The sequence below is a fragment of the Tauraco erythrolophus genome, chromosome W (genome assembly GCF_009769465.1).
Source record: "Tauraco erythrolophus isolate bTauEry1 chromosome W, bTauEry1.pri, whole genome shotgun sequence".
Lineage (NCBI taxonomy): Eukaryota > Metazoa > Chordata > Aves > Musophagiformes > Musophagidae > Tauraco > Tauraco erythrolophus.
In genome coordinates, this window is record NC_141497.1 from 7,352,484 (window position 1) to 7,380,172 (window position 27,689).

The following is a 27,689-nucleotide window of genomic DNA, read 5'->3' on the forward strand; positions in this document are numbered from 1 at the left end:
TTCATGCGGTAGCCCTGGGACCAGTCTGGACAGGACAAGATGTTAAAAATGTGCTCTACACTGCAGCCAGGGAGAATGGTCCTACCTGGAGTCTCTGGCAAAAAGCACCAGGGGAGACGCAAGGTCGACCTCTTGGGTTTTGGAGTCGAGGATACAAAGGATCCGAAGCCAACTATACTCCAACTCCACAAACTCGTAGTGGCAAGCGTTACGTGCTCACAATGGTGGAAGCAACCACTGGATGGCTGGAAACCTATGCTGTGCCCCATGCCACCGCCCGGAACACTATCTTGGGCCTTGAAAAGCAAGTCTTGTGGCGGCATGGCACCTCAGAGAGAATTGAGTTAGACAGTGGGACTCGTTTCCGTAACAATCTTATAGACACTTGGGCCAAAGAGCATGGCATCGAGTGGGTATATCACATCCCCCATCATGCACCAGCTTCTGGGAAGATTAAACGATATAACGGACTGCTAAAAACCACACTGAAAGCAATGGGTGGTGGAACTTTCAAACATTGGGATACGCATTTAGCAGAAGCCACCTGGTTAGTCAATACTAGAGGATCTGCTAATCGAGCTGGTTCTGCCCAATCAGAACTTTTACGTACTGTAGAAGGGGATAAAGTCCCTGTAGTGCACATGAGGAATATGCTGGGGAAGACAGTTTGGGTTATTCCTGCCTCGGGTAAAGGTAAACCCATTCGTGGGATTGCTTTTGCTCAAGGACCTGGGTGCACTTGGTGGGTGATGCAGATGGACGGGGAAGTCCAATGTGTACCTCAAGGGGATTTGATGTTGGGTGAAAATAGATGATAAAATGAATTGAATTGTGTGATATTAATTGCTGAATAACCCTGTCACTGCAAACCATCCTTGCTATGGTTGTCACATCGTACTAATGCCATTATATTAAGAATCATCCAGGTTAATGAAGAATGAACTTCAACAGAACCAGAACTGATTCCAGACACCCAACAACTTCCTTGAGATCGACATCTTCAACCTGCAGAATGTGGACATGGACTGTTGCCGGATATACCAACTACGAGCTCCAGATGTCACATGCAACAGAGACTACGTCGTCTGTTCTACTGACTAAGTGAATTCCATATCATTTTTCCTGCCCTGAGAGACTGCTACAATAGATGAAGACCCAAGTTACGGACTAAATGAACTCAACACACGTTTCGGAGGGCTGACCCATGGACTAAGGGAATAGCATCCATGTATATATGTGAGGTTTGAACCTGACGTGCATGGTATGGTATAAGGGGTGGATACTGTCCTGGTTTTAGCTGGGACAGAGTTAGCTCTTCTTTTCAGCAGCCAGAAGAGCTCCGTGTTTTGGTTTTAGTCTGAGATGCTCTGAGAAGAACGCTGACAGCGCACTGATGTTTATAGTTGGCACTGAGGCCTCAAGGACTTTTCAGCTGCCATGTTCTCGCCAATGTGCAGGAGCACAACAGGATAGGGGGGAGCATGGCCGGGACGGGGGGTCCACAACTCCCCTTATGATTTGTACTTAGACTTAGGATTGAGGCCAAACTGGCCAATTAGTATTCCATATCATGCAGCGTCATGCCCAGTATAAAAATGAGGGTCAGCCGGAAAGAAGGGTCTTTGCTCTTCTGGGACTCTCACTTTCGGACTCTCAGAGTGCTCTCTCTGTCTCGCTCTCCATGGGGGAGGGTGAGCGAGTGGCTGTGTGGAGTTTAGTTGCCAGAGCAGCCTAAACCACGATAGCTTTTTAACCCATCATGATCTCTTAAACAAGTTGAATTATTGATTGAAAATAACATTTCAGGAATCCAGCCAGCCTGCTCACCATTTCTAAAAACCTCTTATGAAGGGTGGACAACCTGGCTACTGAAACAGACACCAAGGCAAATGAAGAGAGACCTAACTGGTATCCTGGGAACAGGATTGGGAATTCTAAATAGCATCGATTTGGAAACATTGATGAATAAACTAGTCACCACAAGCAGTAACCTGAATGAACTGGAATATCCTTTATGATCTTCTCTATTGGCATTGGGAACTGATCAATGGCTCTTAACAGATATATTACCAAAGTGGGAAAAGGTGAATGAAAAGGACCATGAACTGATCATAGATGCAATTGGTGCAGTCCAGAATAACGTCTCCTTGGCTCTTAGCTGTATCCAAGCTCAACTATGGATGCAATCAATAACTGCTTCAATTATATGGGAAGGTGAAGAAGGCACCTTACTCACTGAAATTAGAAAAATAATTTGGGACAATGCAATTGACTTCAAAAGGAAATTCCAGTCCTGGAAGTATTTGCTAAATTTCACTTATGATTCCACCACCAGCACAGCTACAGTTTTTGTGCTAACCATATACAATGCTTCAGTATTCACTATATACCCAATCATTGCGTTGAGGTTAAATCACAACGGAACTACACTCTATCCCTTAGAGCATAGAGTATGGGCCCAAAAAAATGGCAATAAATGGCAAACAATCAGTGTTGATTCATGCATTGTGCGAGAGCAACAAGGATTCATTTGTGAACATAACACCATCCAAGCTCAAGACATTTGTCTTGATATGGACCAAAATGTTTGTCATTTTGAAATTCATCCAGATGAGAATCCTGAAACAATACTTGTATATATTGGTAAAGGTTGCATGTGTCTAAGAACTTGTTGTGATTCTATAACCACTGACAAAGTTATTGTAGATGCAAAAAATTATTCAAACTTTTGTGGTTGCAATTTCATTGAAATTCTAGGATGCGATTTTACTTATTTGGCACCTGTCGTATCCTCTCAACTGTTGCAATCAAATCACACACCGATTCAAGAACTATTACCTGTACCTATTGGGATGAACTTCACCTTAACAAAGAAGTTACTACAACACCAGGATTTGAAGGAACTGCTGAGACAAGTTCAGGACAATGGGAAAAAGACCATGATTACCATCCATCGTGACACAGATGAGATACACCATGTCCTAGAACAAGTGAAGAAAGATGTGGAACACCAATGGTGGGATACCCTTTTCAGATAGTCACCAACTGCCAGAGGAATTCTTAACAGAATGCTTCACCCTGTTGTTGTTGTTCTAATACTAACTTCAATATGTTTTGTTTTGTTAATAATACTATATGCAAAAACCTGGAAAATGATGAAAAGCTTAACCTATCTGATATCCATATCTAATGCGCATAACACATTCGATGTCCCACATGATATAGGCATTCCCAAATCTATTTGAATATTGTGAAGTTTGAGTGACTATAGTCACAGGGTAGATTAGGTGGAAAAATAACAGAAATTGGGGGGGAATGGAAGAACACTGTTCCCCAAAGTTCAGCTTACATCTTAACATGAGCTTTAATATTAGAGCAGCTTTGAGGCTTGACACAGTTGCTGCTCCCAGGAACGGAATGCGTTTGGAATGGACAAGGTATGCATATGGCCAAACAGAATGTACAATATTCTTGGAATGGGGTACGGAGGTACAGCAGTACTGCAAATGGGTGTTCATAGAATCATAGAATGGTTAGGGCTGGAAGGGACCTTCGAAGGTCATCTAGTCCAACCCCCCTGCAAGGAACAGGGATATCTCCAACTAGATCAGGTTGCTCAGGGCCTTGTCCAACCTGGCCTTGAACGTCTCCAGGGATGGAGCATCCACCACCTCTCTGGGCAACCTGTTCCAGTGTTCTACCACTCTCATAGTAAAAAATTTTTTCCTAATATCCAACCTGAACCTACCTCCCTCTATTTTAAAACCATTACCCCTTGTCCTATCATAACTGGCCCTCCTGAACAGCCTCTCCCCATCTTTCCTGTAGGCCCCCTTGAGGTACTGGAAGACCGCTATAAGGTCACCCCGGAGCCTCCTCTTCTCCAGGCTGAACAGCCCCAACTCTTTCAGCCTGTCCTCATAGGAAAGGTGCTCCAGCCCTCTTATCATCTTCGTGGCCCTCCTCTGGACCCTCTCCAACTGGTCCATGTCCTTCTTATGTTGGGGGCTCCAGAACTGGACGCAGTACTCCAAGTGAGGTCTCACAAGGGCAGAGTAGAGGGGGAGAATCACCTCCCTCGACCTGCTGGCCACACTCCTCTTGATGCAGCCCAGGACGCGGTTGGCCTTCTGGGCCGCAAGAGCACATTGCCGGCTCATATTGAGCTTCTCGTCCACCAGTACTCCCAAGTCCTTCTCCTCAGGGCTGCTCTCGATCCAATCACCACCCAGTCTGTATTTATGCCTGGGATTGCCACGACCCAGATGTAGGACCTTGCATTTGGCCTGGTTAAACTTCATGAGGTTGGTACGGGCCCACCTCTCCAGCCTGTCAAGGTCCCTCTGGATGGCATCCCTCCCTTCCAGCGTGTCAACGGCACCACACAGCTTGGTGTCATCGGCGAACTTGCTGAGGGTGCACTCCATGCCACTGTCCACGTCACCGACAAAGATGTTGAAGAGGGCCGGGCCCAACACGGACCCCTGAGGGACGCCACTCGTGACCGGTCTCCACTTGGACATTGAGCCGTTGACCACTACTCTCTGAGTGCGGCCATTGAGCCAATTCCTTATCCACCGAGTGGTCCATCCATCAAACCCATGACTCTCTAATTTAGAGAGAAGAATGTCGTGCGGGACAGTGTCACCCCTATTATCAAGGATAAAGAATGTCTGGTAAAGATAACCACATCAAGGAAGATGGATCACAACTGCTGCCTCATCAATAATGGTGAAATCGTGTCCTGAAGCAGAAGTTTGCTCATTATAATGTCATTATAATACCAAAACACATCTCCATCTCAAAAGCTACCTGTCTCCGGGCTGTGATCACCCCTCACTGAGCACATGCTCTGAAATTCTTCTAGTCTATACCTTTAAACCAAAGCAAGGAAAATTTACACCAATCCTAATGAAGGTATGTATGACTAGAGTCACTCAAGCTCCACCTGAAAGTAAAAAACAGTATAAAATGGCTTAAGAGAAGGGGATGTTGGGGGAAGCCCTCCATCGAAACGTCTGGGATCAGTCGATGGGCTGGACCTCTCTTCTCCCCCCCATAGGGACGCCTATTGGGTAAGAGCTCTGTGTTATGCACACTTAGTTACTAACATCTTGCAGCTATTGAAAATCATCACTGATCAGTTCTGTTTGTATATTGTTCCAAATCTGTTTTCGCAGTCAGTATCTTATCACTGGCTATCCTCGAACCTGTATCCTGTCATGAACATATATAATAAAATTAGTTTATCTATAAATATGAGTTTCCGGAAACTTCGATAATTGATACAGAGGATATAAGGGATTTGTCCTGGTGTTGCTGCTCATGAGGTCTCTGAATAGGTTAGGTGACCACCCTCTGACCTTGTGGGCTGCCCAGAGGGGTTTGTCCCAGTGACGCTGTCAGTGTGAGCCTGACAGGCTGGTCAAATTGCAAAGGGTTCAAGGAAATTCCCCTTCTCCTTAAAAGGGGTGTGGCAGGCGGGTCGGGTACAAGGGTCTCATCTTTCTTGGGAAATGAGCATGTTAGTCAAATTGAAAAGGGCTCGAGGTAGTCCCCCTCTCTATCCTCTATTGACCCAGCATCATACCTTATCGTGACAATGATGAAATAAGTAACAGACTGTGAATTTGGTCTTTAAAGATTCCTTTAAAAAAGAGGAAGAAAGAAGGTGGTTCATATTATACCTCACTCTGACTTCTGCTTTGTAGATAAAACTTTCTGCCTATTAAATTATTTTAAAAATGGGCAGAATGAATTGTATTAGATGGAGAAACACTTTCTGAAACATTGCTAAAGACGACACTGCTAAATTGCAAAGCTCTTACTAGGAAATGTAGAGGTGCTAGTACTAAACACTGTTCCACAGAGTACAGTCAAAAGAGAATATGAGCACTTGACATCTTAAAAAAAAAATCAGAAACCAAGTTTAAAAAGTTTCAAGTTGTTTTTCTTTTCTCTTCCTACACTACTTTAACCTGCACTGTTTTTTTTAAACAAGTTTATCATTAAGTGTCTTTTATAAATTCATGAAATAGGATTAATATTTTACATTTACATGTTTTTAAGTTTTATATCTATGCTATTCTTACATGGCCATTTTTGCTATCAAAGATGCGGTTAAAGAACTGCATCCATACTTTGGAACAGAAAACAATAGTTCTGAGATGCTGGTGGAACCCAGTTCAGCTCTACCACAGCTCATAGTAAATTATCTCTCACACAAATTAATTAAAATCTGATTGTTATATTTGCCATTCTTTCTCCCCTCCTAAGACCTTCATATAATCTTTTAGGAATCCTGGTATCTAACTACCAAGTCTGAGATCTTGTGAGAGATGAGGAGAGATGGAAAAAGGGCAAGAGCAAGGTAATAAAAAGATATAGTGTAAATACAGAATCAAAGAATAGAATCATAGAATGGTTTGGGTTGGAAGGGACCTCAAAGATCATCTAGTTCCAACCCCCCTGCCATGGGCAGGGAAACCCTCCACTACACCAGGTTGCCCAAAGCCTCATCCAACCTGGCCTTGAACACTTCCAGGGATGGGGCAGCCACAGCTTCTCTGGGCAACCTGTTCCAGTGCCTCACAATCCACATTGTAAAAAATTTCTTCCTTATATCCAATCTAAATCTGCCCTCTTCCAGTTTAAATCCATTGCCCCTTGTCCTATCACTACAGGCCCTTGTAAAAAGTCCCTCTCCAGCTTTCCTGTAGCCCCTTTAGGTACTGGGAGGCTGCTATAAGATCACCCTGGAGCCTTCTCTTCTCCAGGCTGAACAGCCCCAACTCTCTCAGCCTGTCTTCATAGCAGAGGTGCTCCAGCCCTCGGATCATCTTCGTGGCCTCCTCTGGACCCGCTCCAACAGCTCCATGTCCTTCTTGTGTTGGGGACTCCAGAGCTGAACACAGTACTGCAGGTGGGGTCTCACAAGAGCTGAGTAGAGGGGCAGAATCACTTCCCTCGACCTGCTGGCCACACTTCTTTTGATACAGCCCAGGATACGATTTGCTTTCTGGGCTGCCAGCGCACATTGCCGGCTCATGATTAAAATGAGGATATTTATCCATCATCTGCAATGTTTGGTACGGCTGCCGTAAAAGGTGCAGTGTTGGCATTCAATTGCCTGTAATTGATGGTGAGCTTCCACCGCCTGTTCGACTTTTTAACCAATCAGACAGGAGATTTATAAAAGTGAGTGCGAGTAATAATACCTCGCTCCTCTAAGTCTTTCACCACCCTATCAATTCCTGCCTGTGCTGCAGCTGGCAGAGGATTTTGTTTTGTATTTGTGATCTGGGATGGGGGCGAAGGAATAGACACTTCCTTCTAGTGTTGGGGACTAGAATGTGTCATTCTGAACATGTGTCACAGTATCCTTTCTGAGGGAGAGTTTCTGAAGTATTGACTGCTCTGTGCCAATGCACACTTAACTGCTGCAGCCCAGACAGGACATGAAAAAGGTGTTAACTTTACTTGTAGCCAGGTTGGGTGGCGTTTTGTTTGTACAATATAATCTTTTAAGAAACAAGGATGTTCTAGGTAGCAAAAGATGCTAGGAAACATCATTCATCAACATAGTTCTCAGCATCGGATAATCATCAGCATCCCTGTACACCATGTGCATTTCATGCATGTACATCCCATGTACAGCATCCTGGTACAATGATGGCGAAAAAAACAACTACTTGTGATCAGTCATATGATTTTTTTTAAAAAAAATATCCTGAAAGATAAATGTCAAGTCAAACTAATAAATGTATTTCTCTTGCTTCCTCTTATTCCTTTCAAGCAAGACAGAAGTCTTTGCTCAACTAGGAAATGTTCAAGAAAGCCCAGGAATATGAGGAAAAATTTCTGACCTGAATAAAACCAATTCATTATAAATGTGTTTCCATTCCATCTTCTGATTTAAGTTGTTCTGGCCCTACACTGAAGCTCTTTTTTAAACCAGATTAGCAAAGAACTTTTATAAATTGTGACTTCCTCAAGAAACCATTCCTTTATGGTTGCGGTTTTTGTTTGGGTGGGGTGGGTGTTTAAGCTTTAAAACTCTTTTTGGCACAATTGTTAATCAAGCATATTGTCTCTTCTGTAAGAAACCAAGTGACCTCATCTTAAGAAAATAAATTGCATATCAAGCTTTCATATTTTCAACCAAAATAAATATATATATATAAAAAATTACATATACACACAAAACAGATTAAACACACACAGTGCTCATGGGGAACAATTCTTCCAACTACTTCAAACCTTGCTTGAGTCTTTCATAAGTTTCTCATAAGATGCTCAGTAGAAGAAGAAGAATGGAAGCAAGATAAAGAATAGCAAAGTCCAGTACAAAAGCAGAGTACTATATTGTCTGAAAAAAAGCTTCAGTAGCTGTATATACCAATTTCTCTAGGATCAACTTGAAAATGCAATTACCACAGCTTCAAACATTTCGCGTCCATGGGTACACAGACACAGTTAGTCTGTGGTGGTTACTGTACTTATTGTGTATCTGAGAAAAGAACTACAGATATCATCAACCTTTATGGATAAAGTAATAAGGCTAGAAGCATTCCTTCAACTGATTATTCCAGCAATGGCCATTTGCCTCATTTCTCAAATGGCAGAAAATCTCCCATCCTTGATTTACAGATGCTTAAAAACACACTATACAATAAATTTAAATTATTAGATAAAACATAATAATATGATTCTTATACCCTTGTATTCATCATTTGATTTTTTTTCCCAAATCTTGTACAGTTTGATCTCTATCAAAGGAAAATTAGCAGGATTTTTCTAGCCCACTCAAGATTCTCAGTGATAAGAGCTTAAAATCAAAACAAGTCTCAGCACTACCCCTCCTTCTCTCTTTTGAATTATTACCTATAATTTCTTCTCACATGATAAATTAAGGTAAGGTATTAGAGACTGTGAAAAAAAACAACAACCTGCTGATGGAGAAAACTTGGAGTCAGCACAGCTGACTAGCATAGCTGATAAGACCATATATAGTTAGATTTTACCTTTCTGACTAATCGAAGTGCTTGTGTTCTTTCTACTTCATTACTCTGCTGTATGTCAATACACCTAAAGTAAGTTAAAAAACATGTTTTGTTTATAACAGTTAAGGTGAAAGTTAGTGTTGTTAACATCTCACATTAATATTTATGCAATTGAATAATCAGAAGAATTCATAGCTTCATTTTATATTTTTTCCAGTTATCTTCATTATAATTAAATCACTAGAACGTTCTCAAATATACAGTGACAAGGTATAATGGCTTCAAAAAATATTTTCTGAGCTAGCTGCATTTGTAATTTCAAAAGAAACTAAAGGTATTTGTAATGTTTCACATCAACAACTTTTGTGTGTGTTCTCAGATCAGAAAAGTCCTTTTACTCCAACAAAATTAAACAGGACACTAAAATTTAATATGTGTGTATATTTATAAACAGAAACACACATATATATCAGTATATTAAATCCAATAAGATTTTAAACAAAGGAAGCACTAGAAATTATAATATTTAGATCTACTCATGATGCTGATCTTATCTCATTATTAGTTTGCCCTTTGGTATTCTTCTGTTGTGTCATGGGTTATACTTAGATTACAAATTATTGGGCATGAACTACTTTTTTTCCCCTGACTTTGTACTAGAGGCTCTGAAGCACTATGATAATATAAAGAATCAGAACAACTCCCATAAAACAACTTAAGACATGAAAATTACTGAGGTTTCAACCTTCTAATAACACCACAGATTAATTTATGATTAATGGCATTTATGATTCAAAAACATCTATAATTTGTCTAATTTTTTAATTACTCATAGTATATTATATATTGGGACAGCATTTTATTTGGATTAGCTGGTGTGATGTATTATCCCTCTATTTTTAAAGACAGACATTATTCATATTGAAGAAAAATTACTTTTATAAAGCTATATAACAAGAATGTACGAGGATATGCAAACGCTTTTTCTCACCTGTCTCAACCACAAAAAAACAAGCGATTTACAATTTACAACAACAAAGGAAGGGAAAATTACCTGGCTATCAAGTAATCCACTTTCAACTTTAGCACCTTCTGGAGAATACTGGAGTCTCGAATGAGATAGCGGAGGGCTCGCAATCCTGCTGCTCGCACCTCTTTTGCTTCATTTAGTAAAGCTAACCGCAGACTACAATGAAGAAAACAAGGGGAACAAACAATTATTCAGCAGCAGTTAGACTTCACCATCTGACATGCAGCTATTATCTACTAATTTAAAATAAAAAGGTTGTTTTTTAAAGAGAAATATTCTGCATTAATTTTCTGTCTTTGAGATATTCACCTGTACAGCCTAGAAGACAACCCTTCACCCTGCCAGCAGATGTAGACAATATATTTATCTGAAAAAGTCACAAAAAAATTTATTTTTTTTTTAAAGAATGGTCTGTACATCCCTGAAATGATATATAACTAAGACTTTTATACGACTAATTGTCTGCATTTACTTTAAGCTGAGCTAGAAGTACATAAGAAACATATTCTCAATATTGTGAGGTTAAGAAAAATTCTTCCTCTAAAAAAGCTGAACTAGGAGAGATTTATTTTCAAGTCATTCAAGAAAAGCAGACAGAAGGAAAGACAAGTAATTCTTCAACTGTGTTGAGTAGATAACAGGTATTCTTTAGATCTCGAAATCTCGAATCATGCTTTGTTTCTAGTGTTGCAGATTTGCAGAGATGGAAGTCTGAGGGATGAGCACATGAGACTCAGTTGTTTTTAGTGACATTTTTCTATCTGGAATTTACTTCACAATTTGCAATAGGTTTGGATATGCCAGTTTAAGACACTTCAGCAGAATTTCCTTTTAGGACAGAAGTTACCCATTACTCATTAAAACAGTGTTGTTGCTATCCATGACATTTCTTATTAGGATAGTCTAATACTGAATCTGGATTTATTTTTTTCCCCTCCCTCACATCTTGGTTTCAGCTGGGATAGAGTTAGTTTTCTTCTTAGTAAATAGAATAGCGCTGTGTTTTGGATTTAGTATGGGATTTGGTATGAGAAGAATGTTGATAACATACTGATGTTTATAGTTGTTGCTAAGGAAATCAAGGACTTTTTCAACTTCCCATGTTTTGCCAGTGTGCAAGTGCACAACTAGCTGTGAGGGAGCATAGCCAGAGCAACGGACCCACAACTCCTAGCTTAGGATTTGAGTTTAGGTTTAGGATTGAAGCCCAAATTGGCCAATGGAATATTCCATATAATGCGATGTCATGCTTAGTATATAGATGAGGGTTGGCTAGGAAGCTCGCTCTCTTCAGGTCTCTTGCTCTCTCTCTTCCAGGATTGCGGTTTTGGGACTTCTCTGTTTCAGGATCGCTAGCCGGGGACGGGACAGGTGTTGGTCAGTGGGTGGCGAGTAATTGCACTGTGCATCACTCGTTTGTATATTTTATCATTTTTATTATTTTTATAAGTATTACTTTTAATTTTACTTTATTTCAGTTATTAAATTGTTCTTATCTCAAATGATGAGTCTCCTTCCCTTTTTCCCTTTGATTCTCTTCCCCATTCCCCAGGGGTGGGAGAGGGTGAGCAAGCAACTGCGTGGTGTTTAGTTGCCAGCTGGGTTAAACCACAATACCTCATCAAGTACGTTATTTTTATATTTGAGAGGAAAATGCCTCTTCAATGGCAGAACAAAACAATCTTTAGACAAATAGTTTCTCAAAAGCAATTAATGCTTTGAAAGCTTGTTCTACAACTCACAAGAGGAGGATATTCTTAATTTGTAGACAGAAGTTAATTTAGAATTTGCAACAGTGAAACCACAAGAAAGGACAATGTTATCATGAGATCCAACATCTAAAAGCAGAAGGGACCAAAAAGGGATGTGTCACTATCTTTAAATAGTGAGAATGCAATGAAAATATATAGCTAATCAGAAAGATATAGCCCTAAAATAAAGGTCATAAAAATCCATAAAGGTCAATGACAGCAATGACATATAGAAGTGTACAAGGCTGAACAAAAACCTCTCCATTAAAAACAAAAACTAAACAAAAATCCCACCAGTCAATGACTGAACTGCAAAAACCTGAGAGCATGTAGCACGAGCAAAAAGAGAAACTTGACCTTATAAAGCCAATTAAGATGTGCTACAGCAGGCAGAAAAAAATATGTAGGAAAACCTACACACATGTGTGTGCATGTGTCTGTGTGTTCTGACTTCTCAGCTGTACCACAAGCAGAAAATTTGAAAAATGAATCAGACCTACTAGATAACCCAAAAGGAAAGGGAGAAGGAATGAAGCGAATAAGAGAAACAAGTACTTTCTTGGTACTAAGTCATTACTTTAGAGGTCTGCATGAAGATTCCTATCCTAAAGTCTTCTTTATTATACTAAATATGAGTTAAACTAAGAAGTGAAAATGATGGAAGAATTGAAGGAAATTCATCAGTAAGTACTGTCACTGGCACACCAAGCTTCACATTTAAGTGTTTGGAAAGAACATTAACATGAACGATCTGCATATATTTGCTAACACCGTATTATAAACGGTAGTGGCCAAGATAAAGAAAAAGCGATAAACAGATCTATACAAAAAGGATTCTAAAGTGCATCCAGAGGACTGTTTATCATCTTAAAATCACCTTAAAATAAAACTGGTGTTGTGGGTTAGGCTGAACCCCCCACACAGCCGGTCACTCCCCCTCCCCCACCCCCAGGAATGAGGGAGAGAATTAAAGGATAAATGGGATACCCGTGGGTTGAGATAAGAACAATTTAATACAGATGATTTAATACACAGTGTAGATGCTCACCACCCCCTCGTATGCGAAGCCCGTCTCGTCTCGAAGCTGCAATCCTGGACGAACGCGAGGCCCCGAAATAGAGAGGGGCAGAGAGAGAGAGATAGTACTCCGAGAGTGGGAGTACTGGGAGAGAGAGAAAAAGAAAGAAAAACAATAGAGCAAAAGCGCAGCAAGCGCAAAAGAGCAAAAGCGGCGAAAGAGCCAAAGCACAAAAGCCCTTCTTCCCGGCTGACCCTCACTTTTATACTGGGCATGACGCTGCATAATATGGAATACTAATTGGCCAGTTTGGCCCTCAGTCTTAAGTTCCACCACAAATCACAAGGGGAATTGTGTCCCCCTTGTCCCAGCTATGCTCCCCCCTTATCCCGCCGTGCTTCTGCACTCCGGCACACTGAAAAGTCCTTGGAGTCTCAAACATCAACTTGCTATCAACATTCTTCTCAGAGCGAGTCTCTGAGTAAAACCAAAACACGGAGCTCTTCTAGCTGTTAAGAAGAAGAGCTAACTGTCCCAGCTAAAACTAGGACAACTGGTTAGCCATGTGAAGCACCCAGAAGAGTTTACACAAACTGTATTCTGCTAATCTTTTGAAAGACTTCAAAGGAGTTATTACAATAGCATATAAAAAGGCATAAAGTGTTGCTGAAGATTGTATTAAGAGATATAAAGAGGTTATAGGGTGATGAAAAGTAGTTTCACAAATCGAAATCTGAAAAGATGAATTCAAAGAGCAGAGGTGGAAGATTTTTATCCTGACAAATTTTTGTCCTGATTTTTATCCAGTTAAGTACTAGGTTCACAATCTCCTTTTGTAGACGCTATTCAATATACAATTCATGATTTGGAGAAAAGAATGGAGCAAGGCGGGGAGGGGATACAGAGGGCAACGCTGCTTATATTAACAAATAGGATGGGGTTACGAGAAACTTCAAGGGGACTTAAGTATCTGTATGCATAGTTAACAAGATGGTGAAGAAAATTCAAGATTGCTAGATGTGAGTTAACATACATCAAGATAAAAAAAAAGTGTTATAAACCCATACTACAGGATGCTAAAATAGCCATTGGATCAAGAAAATTATTTTGATATGCGTACTCCACGTGCATCTGTGGCTGAAAGCGACAAAAAGACATCATGATTGTGTAAGAGAAAAAGTAAGTGCAATACTACTTGCCCCAAGTATTTTAAGTGTCACTGCAGAAATGAAAAGAACTTCCTAAGATAACATTAGGGTTGATAAATATTAAGACTGATAAAAAGTCTGGAAGAACTAACAAAGGATGGAATAAGAAAGAATATTCATTAACTATTACAGGATCATTTTTTTACCTTTTTCTAGAGCATCTCATCTACTCACTACAGAAAGATAACAATGGTTTTGACAAACCTCCATTTGATCCAGTCAGGTAATTGTGAAAATTCTGAATTTTGCTTTTATGGTCAAAGCCTCTCGGCACATTACTAAAAGACCTCAAAAGTTTCTGAGGCCTACCAACATTCCCTTTTCTTTGTGGCTCAAGGCTTCCTCTCAGTTGTCAATGGTACGGTGCTCTGGGAACCAGCAAGACCCATTTACACTGGGAATGACAACAAAATGTGTCACTATTATCTCCATCTGCTGGCAGGAAGAAACTATAATCAGGCATCTGGACTAACAAAATACTAAAAAGAGAATCAGGTCTAAAAACCAGATCATTAACTTGAGAATAATTGCAGTTATTGCCGACTACTATTGCAGACAATTGCAGAATAAAGACAACTGTTTTGAGTTTGGGTAAATATCCTATCAAGGTTACTGATCTCAAAACCTAGAACTTTATAGGAAATCTATAATTATTCTTGAAATCATTGATTCCCTTATAGTTTAATGCTTTAAGGTTAGCCATTCATACTTCACAAATGCAGAAAACTCACACAGTATTTTTTGAATCTAAATAATTTTTCTTGTTCTCAAAGAAAAACAAGTTTGTTCCGTAGAACAAAAAGGTTTCCCTATGGGAATTAATATAACAACAACATCAGTAGAGCAAATTACAGAATGTTATTTCCAAAGGAATATATATACTTAGCCTACCTCAAGGTAATTTCCTAAATTAATTAATTAAAAAGTTCAATATTTGCAAGTTACTCAGAGTAGCTGTGTCGTGGTTTTTTTTTTTGGACTGAGGGTCGAGACAAGAACCGAAAAGGGAGCACCCACCAAACATGGTCTCGGGCAAAACATGACTCAGGCTTTCTTAATAAAACAAAACAATTTATTAACAGTTACTAAACAAAAGACAAAAGGGAACGAAACCGGTTACTTGAGAGGAGAAAGAGAAAACAAGGCCCGATCTTAAAACAACACCTCCCCACCCCCTATTTTCCTTTCGTTCCTGGCTCTGTCTTCCCCCCAGCGGCGCAGGGAGACAGGGAATGGGGGAGTACAGGTCAGTTCATCCATGTTGTTCACTGCCGCTCCTTTCTTAAAGGAGGAGGAGTCTTTACACCATTTTTCCCTTGCTTCGGTGGATCCCCTACTCACAAAGAAAAAGTCCCCAAACTTTTCCAAAGTAAGTCCTGCCCGCAGGATTGCAAATCCTTCCCCATGGATCGCACCAGTTCGGGCTTTACCAGTCTCGGCCTCTTAGGGAGCTGCTGCCACTTGCGTCGGCGTGGGTCGTCCCACGGTCTCCAGATGCCTCCACGACCTCGTCGTGCATTCCATGCCCCATTATCAACAGTACCTGGTCGCGCATCCCCTGCTCCACGACCTCTCCTGGGCTCAGGCATCTCCTTCCCGACGTGGGTTTCTCCATGGGCCACGAGTGGGTCGCTGCTCCGCCGAGTACACCCTGGCTGCAGGGGGGCCGCCTGCCATCTCACACCGATTTGCAAGGGAAGCCTCAGCTCCAGTACACCTCCTCCTGCTCCATCTTTGCTGACCCGGTCGTTGTGGTTGTCTTCTCTTAGATATTAATCCTCTCTGGGGAAGCTCGGCCCGGTGGGCACCCCGGGAGTGGGGCGCTTACCGAGTCCCCCATGCGGCTCCCCCGGCGCCATCTTGAGCACATGGCGCCGGCCCGGGCCCGAGCGGCCGCCCGGCCGGGAGCGAGGGCAGCGCCCTCCTGCTCTCTCCTCGCTCCTGAGCAAAAAGCCCCTTTCCCGCCCCTTTGTCTCAACTTAAATAGGGCAATTCGCAGAGACGCCAATTTGGCTCAACCTCCCCCGGGGGGGATGGGACTCAGATCTGGTGGCACAGGGAGCAAATCCCCTCCCCTGCGACCAGAACACCCCCCCACACATCAAACTATCACAAGCTGTAAAGCAAAATAACCTGCAAACAGAATACTACTTCAGAAAGGCTATAACTCTGCAGGGCAAATTATTTAAAAATTGCTTGAAAAGTCTGTATTTCATAAAAATAATCCATCCTATAAATATTTCTGAAGAACCACCAACCAGCACAATTATGGCTGTTAATATCTGAGTATTTGGGTTGTATGTTAGAGCTTTGAAATTATCACTATAGCAAAAAAAACCTACATATCGATACCGAGAATATGAAACAGTCCATCTATATTCCTTTTGTATATATCCATCTATATTCTTTGCATATGTCCATCTGTATTCTTTTGTATAATACTTTGTAGCTTTCCTGTTATCAAATAGATAACAAATGATTATAGAGATGGAGATCTAAACAACAGACTATAGATCTAAACAAGAGACTATTCAAGAACGTTAACGAGCAAAAAACTAAGCACTTTGAACTCAGAAAACTTTGGGGGTCTGCTACAGACCACCTGACCAGGAGGACTGGGTGGATGAGGCCCTCTACAGACAGATAGGAGCTGCCTCACGTTCACGAGCCCTGGTCCTCATGGGGGACTTCAACCACCCCAATATCTGTTGGAAGGACAACACAGCAGGGCATAGGCAATCCAGAAGGTTCCTGGAATGCATGGATGATAACTTCCTTCTCCAAGTGGTAGAGGAACCAATGAGGAGAGGTGCTTTGCTGGACCTTGTTCTCACCAACAAGGAGGGGCTGGTGGGGAACGTGACGCTCAAGGACAGCCTTGGCTGCAGTGACAATGAAATGGTGGAATTCAAGATGCTTAGGGAGGCAAGGAGGGTGCTCAGCAAGCTCACTACCCTGGATTTCAGGAGAGCAGACTTCGGCCTCTTCAGAGATCTCCTTGCTAGAGTACAAAGGGATGAGGCCCTGGAGGGAAGAGGGGCCCAAGAAAGCCGGTTAATATTCAAGGATCACCTCCTCCAAGCTCAGCAGCGGTGTATCCCAACAAAGAGAAAGTCAGGTAGGAACACCAGGAAGCCTGCATGGAAGGACAAGGAGCTCCTGGACCAACTCGGACACAAAAAGAAGGTCTACAGAGGGTGGAAGCAAGGACAGGTAGCCTGGGAAGAATACAGAGAAATTGTCCGAGCAACCAGAGATCAGGTTAGGAAAGCTAAAGCCCTGATAGAGTTAAATCTGGCCAGGGACATCAAGGGCAACAAGAAAAACTTCTATAGATATGTCAGCGACAAAAAGAGATCTAGTGAAAACGTAGGCCCTCTCCCGAAGGAAACAGGGGACCTGGCTACCTGGGATATGAAGAAGGCTGAGGTTCTCAATGACTTCTTTGCCTCAGTCTTCACTGGCAAGAGCTCCAGCGGCACAGCCCAAGCCACAGAGGGCAAAGGCAGGGACTGGGAGAATGAAGAACCGCCCACTGCAGGAGAAGATCAGGTTCGAGACCATCTAAAGAACCTGAAGGTGGACGAGTCCATGGGACCAGATGAGGTGCATCCGCAGGTCCTGAGGGAACTGGCAGATGAAGTTGCTAAGCCACTATCCATCATATTTCAGAAGTCGTGGCAATCTGGTGAAGTTCCCACTGACTGAAAAAGGGGAAGCATTGCCCCCATTTTTAAAAAGTGAAAGCATTGCCCCCATTTTTAAAAAGGGGAAAAATGAAGACCCAGGGAACTACAGGCCAGTCAGTCTCACCTCTGTGCCCAGCAAGATCATGGAGCAGATCATCCTGGCGACTATGCTAAGGCACATGGAAAATAAGGAGGCGATTGGTGACAGCCAACATGGCTTCACTAAGGGCAAATCCTGCCTGACTAATTTGGTGGCCTTCTATGATTAGGTTACAGCATTGATGGATAGGGGAAGAGCAAATGACATTGTCTACCTGGACTTATCCAAAGTACTTGATACTGTCCCACATGACATCCTTGTCTCTAAAATGGAGAGACAAGGATTTGACACATGGACCACTCGGTGGATAGGGCATTGGCTGGATGGTCACACTCAAAGAGTTGTGGTCAACGGTTCAATGTCCACGTGGAGGCCAGTGACGAGTGGTGTTCCTCAGGGGTCAGTACTGGGACCAGTGCTATTTAACATCTTTGTTGGAGACATGGACAGTGGGATCGAGTGCACCCTCAGCAAGTTTGCAGATGACACTAAGTTGTGTGGTGTTGTGGACACGCTGGAGGGAAGGGATGCCATCCAGAGGGACCTTGACAGGCTGGATACACGTGGGCCTGTGAGAACCTCATGAAGTTCAACAAGGCCAAGTGCAAGGTCCTGCACGTGGGTCGGGGCAATCTCAAGCACAAGTACAGGCTGGGTGGAGAATGGAGTGAGAGCAGCCCGGAGGAGAAGTACTTGGGGGGGTTGGTTGAGGAGAAGCTCACCATGAGCCGGCAATGTGGGCTGGCAGCCCAGAAAGCAAATCGTATCCTGGGCTGCATCCAAAGCAACGTGGCCAGCAGGTTGAGGGAGGGGATTCTGCCCCTCTACTCAACTCTCGTGAGACCCCACCTGGAATACTGCGTTCAGCTCTGGGGTCCCCAGCACAAGAAGGACATGGAGCTGCTGGAGTGGGTCCAGAGGAGGGCCACGAAGATGATCCAAGGGCTGGAGCACCTCTGCTATGAAGACAGGCTGAGAGAGTTGGGGCTGTTCAGCCTGGAGAAGAGAAGGCTCCGGGGTGATCTTATTGCAGCCTTCCAGTACCCAAAGGGGGCCTACAGGAAAGCTGGAGAGGAACTTTTTACAAGGGCATGTAGTGATAGGACAAGGGGCAATGGCTTTAAACTGAAAGAGGGGAGATTTAGACCAGATATAAAGAAGAAATTTTTCCCTCTGAGGGTGGTGAGGCACTGGAACAGGTTGCCCAGAGAAGTTGTGGTTGCCCCATCCCTGGAAGTGCTCAAGGCCAGGTTGGATGAGGCTTTGTGCAACCTGGTGTAGTGGAGGGTTTCCCTGCCCATGGCAGGGGGGTTGGAACTGGATGATCTTTGAGGTCCCTTCCAACCCTAACCATTCTATGATTCTATGAAAAGTAATCACTTTGAGTTAAGAATGGACCAGATCAATCTTAGGTGGTAGCCAGAACTGGTTAAGCATTAGAATCAATATGAAGGACACCTGGACTCTTCCTCAGGGCGCATGTTCCAAGAGAAAGTTCAACCAAAGGACATTAAAAGAACGACCACCAGATGGTCCCAAAGACCCCAAAAGACCCTCGCAAAAGAACCCAAAGGACTCAGGTCACATGCGCAATTAGAATGCAAGTATTTTAATTAATTCTCAGAAATGAGATAAATATATAGGATTATACTCAGAAATCTAATACATACGTATACAATTGACTTACATAAACTTCACTAACTTCAACCAAAGGTAGACACGTCTGGAGGAATTATCCCTCGTATCTCCAGCACTGCAATAAAGAATGCTTGCCTTCTAAAACTTCAAAACAAGTCTTGGAGGGTTTTTCTCTGCCAACTTTTATGGTATCAATATATGCGTAAAAAGCTTGCTTTTCATCTACATACAGAGAGGAATCACTGGACTCACCAAAGTAACATCGATAACCAAGATAATTTTTCTGCTATTTGTCTTTAATTTTTTGAGAAACCATTTTTGGCATTTTTTTTAAGTAGGGAGTTATTGTTCTTCATGTGTCTGCTGAGAACAACATTTTTATCTGTTCCTTATCAATATCCATAATTATGTTTGGATTAGCAGATCTTTCTGCAAAATATTTCCTATAAAAACAAACAATAGTATTTGTATAATCTTTTAAAACTTGTATTTAAAAATATTTGGTGAAGAACTCTGAATTTTGAAGTTATATTCTTATGCGATGTTTAGTCCCATCATAAAACACTATAATAGATTACATAAATAAGATCAGAAGACGATAACTTATTAAAGCTCACAGCAAAATATGGATTCACAAAAACACTTATTAGCATTTTTTAGCTCTAGCAAGGAAAATCTGTTCTATTTAAGAAAACAACTTACAATATTTCCACAAGAAAAAGTAGACAAGTTTTCCCAAAATTTTACTTGAGTGACTAGCTTTTCTATGCTTTCTTTCTTAAGTCAGATAACTAAGCTGAAAGAACACTAAATCATGTTAAATACTAGATCTTAGTTGTTTCTGTCCCCAATGCTGAGCCTCAGGACAAATTTACCAACATCTGTGCAAAAATACAGAAGTTCTGGAAATAAGCATGTAGTTACTTTTGACTGTCAGAAACAAAATATAGGAAAATTCCCCTTGAAAGTACATAGAGTGTTTAGCAGCAAGGAAAGCGATGCTACAAAGATATATGTTCACACCAAATGAATATAAAATGTTTATCTCTAAATTCTGGTTCTACATCAAGAGTATAATCTAAATTCTGTAAGATCACATTTTTACTAAAAGTGCTTTCTGCAAGTACTGAGATATTTAGAGGTATTTTTTACATTTATGGGGAACATAATAAAGAAACCCACACTAACTTGGAGGGGTTTTTCCCCTCTCTGCCAAAAAGCATATAGAATATTTGATTTTAATAATTAAAATATTTGTAAGGTGTATATATTTGCATTATGAAATGTCAAACACATTAGAACTACAAAACACTATCTCAAAAGTACAAATAAAATTGATTTATTTGTACCTAGAACAGTTAAAGTACCCTAGTATTGCTCTAGTGCTCCTTACTACTTACCATATTATGATGCTGTCATATGTAAAACCTAGCTTTTCTTCAGCATGGCCAGTATTACAAAGAAGCTGAAAATAAAAGAAAACATCTATTACTTACAAGTCTTTAAAAACTACTATGTAAAATTGAACATTTCTGGCAATGCTTTCAAAGAAAGCTGAGGAATTTCATTCATGGCAAAGGGAAACTTACCAACTTCAGACTTCCCTAAGAATTTCTGCTGTCAGTATTCTATGCCTATATACACTAGATACACACAAACCTGTGGCCTCTCATACTAGAGAAAAGCTTGCATAATGGTGTAAGCTGCCTACTGGTCAATTTTTCAACTCCAGATTGCTCCTCTTGCTGCCTTTAAGCTCTTTTCAGAAGAGTCATTAGTTGTTAGTTGTAACCTAAGCAGAGATGAAAAAGACTGAAATCAAAGCAGATCTGCATTCAAAAAGAGGGCTTGAGTGAGAGTTTTGAAGTAAAGATTGACACTGATGGTCCACCATCACGTTTTGCCACAGCTGCACAGGTGTAGAAAAAAGGCACCACCAGCTAAGTGTCCTATAACTGACATTTGGCCTAGACTGCCATCAATTCCATAGAATTTGTACCTCTGAAAAAAATCAGCGCAAAAAAACCCATAAATAAACTGTCACAAATTCTGAACATTTCAACCATATCTGTTTTGAGCACAAGACTGAAGATTTACAAGTGCAGTTTTTATGTCCAAAACCAATCTCAAAAGGAGCAATCTAGTGTGTGCCTATGTTTTAGCCTCTTGAGAAAAGGAAAATGGTCTCTGATAGGAGGATAGGTATAGGAGTAGGCATAAGACTACATAAGACTATATTAGCTATTATGGATAGGTATAAGAATAGGCATAAGACTCTGGGAAATACATAGCTCTGTGAAATAGCTCTGTGAATTGTTAGAAGTTATCAAATACTAATCCCTGCTTTGAAACACTAACTACCCGAAAAGAAGGCCGGTAAGAGAGACACAATAAATGATGGCAAGGTTGTAACTCATGACCCATAGGGAGAAAAACAGACAAAGAGGAGAGATAAGGACTAACAAGAACTAACATTTGTCTTCAAACAATAACAAGTAGGAGACAACCAGGTGTCCACTCAAGGCCAGGCCAGGCTGGGAACCGGTTTGGCTCTGCAAGCTGTCGTGGTTTTAGGCTGATCCAGCAACTAAAACTCACACAGTCTCTCCTTCTCCAGTAAAGTGGAGAGGAGAAAAATATAATAAAGGGACTGAGGGCTGAGACAAGAACAGAGGGAGCACCCACCAACCATGGTCCTGGGCAAAACAGACTGGGCTTTCTTAAAGGCAAAACAATTTATTGATGGTTACTTAAAAGGACAAAGGGAAACAAAACCAGTTACGTGAGAGGATAAAAAGAAACAAAGCCAGATCTTAAAAAAAACGACACCTTCCTCCCCCACACACCCCCCTCCTCCCCCCTCCAGCGGTGCAGGGAGCAGGGACTGGGGGAGTAAAGGTCAGTTCATTCCGTGCTGTTACTGCTGCTTCTTTCTTAAAGGAGGAGGAGTCCTTACACCCTTTTCCCCTGCTCCAGTGGATCCCCTACCCACGAGGAAAAAATCCACAAACTTCTCCAGCGTGACTCCAGCCCACAGGAAGCAATCCTTCCCCACAGATTGCTCCAGTGTGGGCTTTACCACAGTCTTGGATACTTAGGGAGTTGTAGCCACTCGCTCCGGCGTGGGTCGTCATGCAGACTCCAGATGCCTCTCTGCCTTGTCGTGCACCCCAACACGACCATCCTCAGGCTCAGGCATCTTCCCTCCACGGGCTGCGAGTGGGTCTCTGCTCCACCGAGGCCGTCCTGGTTGCAGGGGGGCCGCCTGCTATCTCACCACCAGCCGCAGGGGAAACTCGGCTCCGGCACACCTCCTCCTGCTCCATCCTCACTGACCTGCTGTCGATGCAGCTGTTTCTCTCAGATCTCAGTCCTCTCTGGGTGAACTCAGCCCAGTGGGCACCCCGGGACTGGGGTGCCCCCGAGTTCCCCAGCTGGCTCCGCCGCCGCCATTCTCCGTGGGCGGCGCCGGCCCGACGCAGGCAGCTGCCCAGCCGGGAGCCAGGAAGCAGGGGCAGTGCCCTCCTCCCTTCTCTCCTCGCTCCTGGGCAAAGCACCTTTTCCGGTTCCTTTGTCCTGACTTAAATAGGGCAATTTGCAGAGGCGCCCTATTGGCGTCTGATCCGGTTCCAAAACCGGGGAGGTCACAGGGAGCAAAACCCCTCTCCTGCCACCAGAACCCCCACCCCCTCCACATCAAACCATGACACTTATCAAAAGTATAGTGGCTTGAAATCTGTATACCGCTGTCAGACAAGTAACTCAGCAATGTGATCTCTGCCTCCAGACTAGTCCAAAGACCATTGCACAGCCAGAAATGGGCCAAATTGGGAAAGGGAATGCTCCAGGACAACATTGGCAAATTGATTTCTCAGAACTTCCTAGAAAAGGGGGGTATCAATATTTGCTTATACTAACCGATACCTTTTCAGGCTGGCCAGAAACCTTTCCGTGTAGAACAGCTAAAGCTCAAGAAGTAACCAAAGTATTACTCCAAGAAATAATATTCGGGTTTGGAGTCCCAGCAGTAATATCCTCAGACAGAGGAACCACACTTCATCTCTAAGGTAGTGCAACAAATTAGTCACCATCTAGGAATAGATTGGCAATTACATACTCCATATCGGCCACAATCGAGTGGCCAAGTAGAGAAAATGAATCATTTGATTAAACAACAAATCATCAAACTGGGACAGGAAACTAATTTGGCTTGGCCCCAATCTCTGCCTCTGGCAATTTTACGAATACGAACTAGACCCAGAGCAAAAGAAGGGCTGAGCCCATTTGAGATTTTATATGGGTGGCCTTATGGAGTACAAAAGGGGGTGTCTTCACAAATTGGTGAAGAAATTATGACTTCCTATATGGTGGCATTAAGCAAACAATTCAGAAAAATTGAAAAACATGTATTTGGAACTCGAAGCAGAGGTCTAGATGGACCTGTACATAATATACAACCTGGAGATTTTGTATATGTCAAGTCTCTTGCAGGAAGAACTTTGGAACCACAGTGGGAAGGACCATTCCAAGTACTCCTCACCTCCTACACAGCAATCAAGATCAAGGAGCAGAATGCCTGGATTCATCGCACCAGAGTAAAAAGTCCATAGATCTCCATGGAAGGTCACGCAAGTCCAGCCAGGGAAATTACTTTTCTCATGGTCATAATTATAATACAGGGGTGGGAAAGCACTTATAGCCAGAATGATACTGAGTGGCCTTGGTAGGTATATTGGATCCATGGGGAAATACTCTGCTCGAGAAGGTTTAAATCTATCTACTGTGGTTATGTATGGAAATCAAGAATATTTAAAACAAGAATGGAGTAAGGATACAAAGGGAATTCACCAACTTCAGGGAAATGTAGGGGAAAAAAAAATCGAAGTAGGATGTCAAATTATTAATTGCCCCACCCATAAAAAGGCATCCCAAATTACTAAAATTACTATCTCAATTACTCCCACAAATAATGTGCTTCTAAAGAATTAGATTGTTGGCATAATTTCACACTAGTGCAAACCACTGAAGTGGTTTGTCTCTGGGCCAATAGTGCTATTGGACTTTCATTTAAATTTAAAATAAACACTGGGACAGTTACAACAATGCCCGCTGCGATAGTTGCAACATCGTAAAGAGATATGTCTACCATACGACCTACGCCAGTACCTAAGCTAGAACCCAAAATTTATGAAATTGGTCCATATGTAATAAGAAACACAGGACAGCAGCAAGTGTTATTCAACCCAGAATGGTCTCTCAAAAGGGTTGAGTTATCAATGCAGATTAATGTATCAGAAATCCAACCATTGTGTTCTCCTTTCTTACAAACCTCTTATGAAGGATGGACTACTTGGCTAAGAAAGAGGAAGGGTATTTTTCAAAGACGAAAACCAAGAGACCTGACGGGGCTCTTAGGAACAGGGTTAGGAGTTCTGAATACCATAGACTCAGAAGTAATAATGAACAAGCTGGCCGCTGTCACTACAGATCTGTCAAAACTGCAATGGCCCTTACAATCCTCGTTATTGACTTTAGGAGCTCACCAGTGGTTAGCATCACAAATCTTACCAGATTGGGAACAAACAAACATAAGAGATCACAATATAATTGTAGATGTGATCGACGGGCTACAAGCCAATATCTCACTAGCCCTGAATTGTGTTCAGGCCCAACTATGGATGCAATCAGATACTATAGTATCGCCTCTATTATAAGAGAAGGAGAAGAAGGGATGTTTCCCACTGAAATCCGAAAGGTAGTCTGGGATGGTGCCACAAGTAAATAAAGAGAGCTTCAATCCTGGTGGAATATGGTAAATTTTACTTGTAACCCCACCACGCACATAGTTACAGCCTTTGTACTAACCATTCGTAATGCTCTAATAACTGTGATCCATCCTATCATAGCTTTAGGGATATACCATGACAGAACCCTGCTTTATCCTTTCAAACACAGAACATGGGCCCAAAGGGTAAGAGACAGATGACGAACAGTAGATCTAAAATCCTGCATTGTGCGAGAACAAGGATTTCTTAAGTGAAAGTAATACCCTATGAGCACAAGATATCTGTCTTGATACTGATCAAAAGGTGTGTCAGTTTGAAATTTGCCCTGATGTTGGCTCAAAGACAATCATAATATATGCAGGGAAAGGTTGTGCATGTCTACGAACAAAATGTAGCTCCATATTTGTAGAAGAAACGGAAGTAGGCACTAAAAATCATTCAATCTTCTGCATCTGTAATTTCACTCGAATCACGGGATGTGACTTCCATTATTCTGCTCCCGTCACATCCCATCATATTCCAAAATCAGACTATACATTGATCTACGAATTAATACCCACACCTATAGGAACAAATCTAACTTTGATAAAGAAATTGCTACAGCATCCTGGTTTAATGCAAATACTGGGCAAATTAGAAAGAGCGGACAGAAAACTCTGGTGACAGTTCATTATGATGCAAACAAGATAAAGAAAATTGTAAAAACAGAGTAGAGAAGGATGGAGAACATAAATGGTGGGAAGCACTTTTTGGATGGTCAGGATTTTTCAGTCATCTAATACATCCTGTTATAATACTGTTAATAGCTACAGCTACCTTGATGTCGTTACTAACACTGCTGTACGTATGGATTTGGTGTGTGTTTCGAAGGGTATCTTCAGTGCACAAAGCGTTATATCAATCGGGAAACTTACGCAAAGTAAAAGAATTTACTTGATTTAATAGAAAAGGGGGGACTGATAGGGGGATAGGTATAGGAGTAGGCATAAGACTACATAAGACTATATTAGCTATTATTTCTATGGATAGGTATAAGAATAGGCATAAGACGGCATAAGACTCTGGGAAATACATAGCTCTGTGAAATAGCTCTGTGAATTGTTAGAAGTTATCAAATACTAATCCCTGCTTTGAAACACTAACTACCCGAAAAGAAGGCCGGTAAGAGAGACAAAATAAATGATGGCAAGGTTGTAACTCGTGACCCATAGGGAGAAAAACAGACAAAGAGGAGAGATAAGGACTAACAAGAACTAACATTTGTCTTCAAGCAATAACAAGTAGGAGACAACCAGGTGTCCACTCAAGGACAGGCCAGGCTGGAACCGGTTTGGCTCTGCAAGCCCAGCCAAAACAGGAATTCTAGGGAAGAAGTGAAAAATACACAGTGAGGAAGACCTACGGCCTTCATCCTGAAGACCCCTGCCCACGACCACCAGGAGGCGTGTCAAGGAGGAGCCTGAGGTGGATCCTGAGGCAGGGGCTATGGAAATGATCTTCTGGGAGAGACTGCCCTTTTGGGGAGGGGGCTATGAGTGTGTCTGTATAAATACAAGAAAACTGCTACGGCGGGTGTGCACGTTTGTGGTGGAGTGATCCCCCGTGCACCCAGCGCTGCAATAAACATACCTACTTTACAACTTTCCAAGTTGTGGAGTCTGTTTCCACACATCATATCCTTGTACATATCCGTATATATATATATATATATATATAGGTAGCAGTAGTAGTAAATTGTTCTTATCTCAACCCACGTGTCTCTTTTCTTTTTCTTCTTTGATTCTCTCCCTCATCCCTGGTGGTGGGGAGTGAGCGACTGTGTAGGGTTTGGTTGCTGGAGCGGCCTAATGCACAACACTCATTTACTATCTCTAGCTAAAATTATGAAATACTTTAATATTACATCCAAATCCCAAAGCACTTTTCCAAGTACTTCCAAAAAATCAAGTGATTAATCAAGTGACTAATACCGATTGCAATAGCTTTGCACTTTATCCTTTTCAAAAGAGGTTCAATCTTGCATTCACTTCTGAGCCAGTGCAGTATTAACAGTTTCTCTTCAGTGAGGAATTCAGAAAGTGTTTGTGCCAACTAGTGAATACCCCTGTTCTAAAATTATTAAAATATATCAAACTCTGTGCCATGTTCATGTTCTGTGCCAAGGGCAAGGTCCTGCACATGGGTCAGGGCAATCCCAAGCACAAGTACAGGCTGGGCGGAGAATGGATTGAGAGCAGCCCTGAGGAAAAGGACTTGGGAATGCTGGTGGATGAGAAGCTCAACATGAGCCCCCAATGTGCGCTTGCAGCCCAGAAAGCCAACCGTGTCCTGGGCTGCATCCACAGCAGCATGGCCAGCAGGTCAAGGGAGGGAATTCTGCCCCTCTGCTCTGCTCTCATGAGGCCCCACCTGGAATACTGTGTTAAGCTCTGGGGTCCCCAACACAAGAAGGACATGGAGCTGCTGG

At 42.1% G+C, this 27,689-nt stretch overlaps 1 protein-coding gene across 1 annotated transcript in view; it reads right to left on the reverse strand.

The window, feature by feature from the left end:
- Positions 1-27,689, reverse strand: part of LOC147526195 (rapamycin-insensitive companion of mTOR-like) — a 198,523-nt gene that overhangs the window by 144,637 nt on the left and 26,197 nt on the right. The window contains exons 4-6 of the mRNA XM_086630302.1: positions 20,837-20,901; positions 10,057-10,188; positions 9,024-9,087 (exon numbers count right to left, since the gene is read on the reverse strand). Coding sequence (XP_086486428.1) covers positions 9,024-9,087; positions 10,057-10,188; positions 20,837-20,901 — 261 coding nt within the window. The remainder of the gene's footprint in view (positions 1-9,023; positions 9,088-10,056; positions 10,189-20,836; positions 20,902-27,689) is intronic.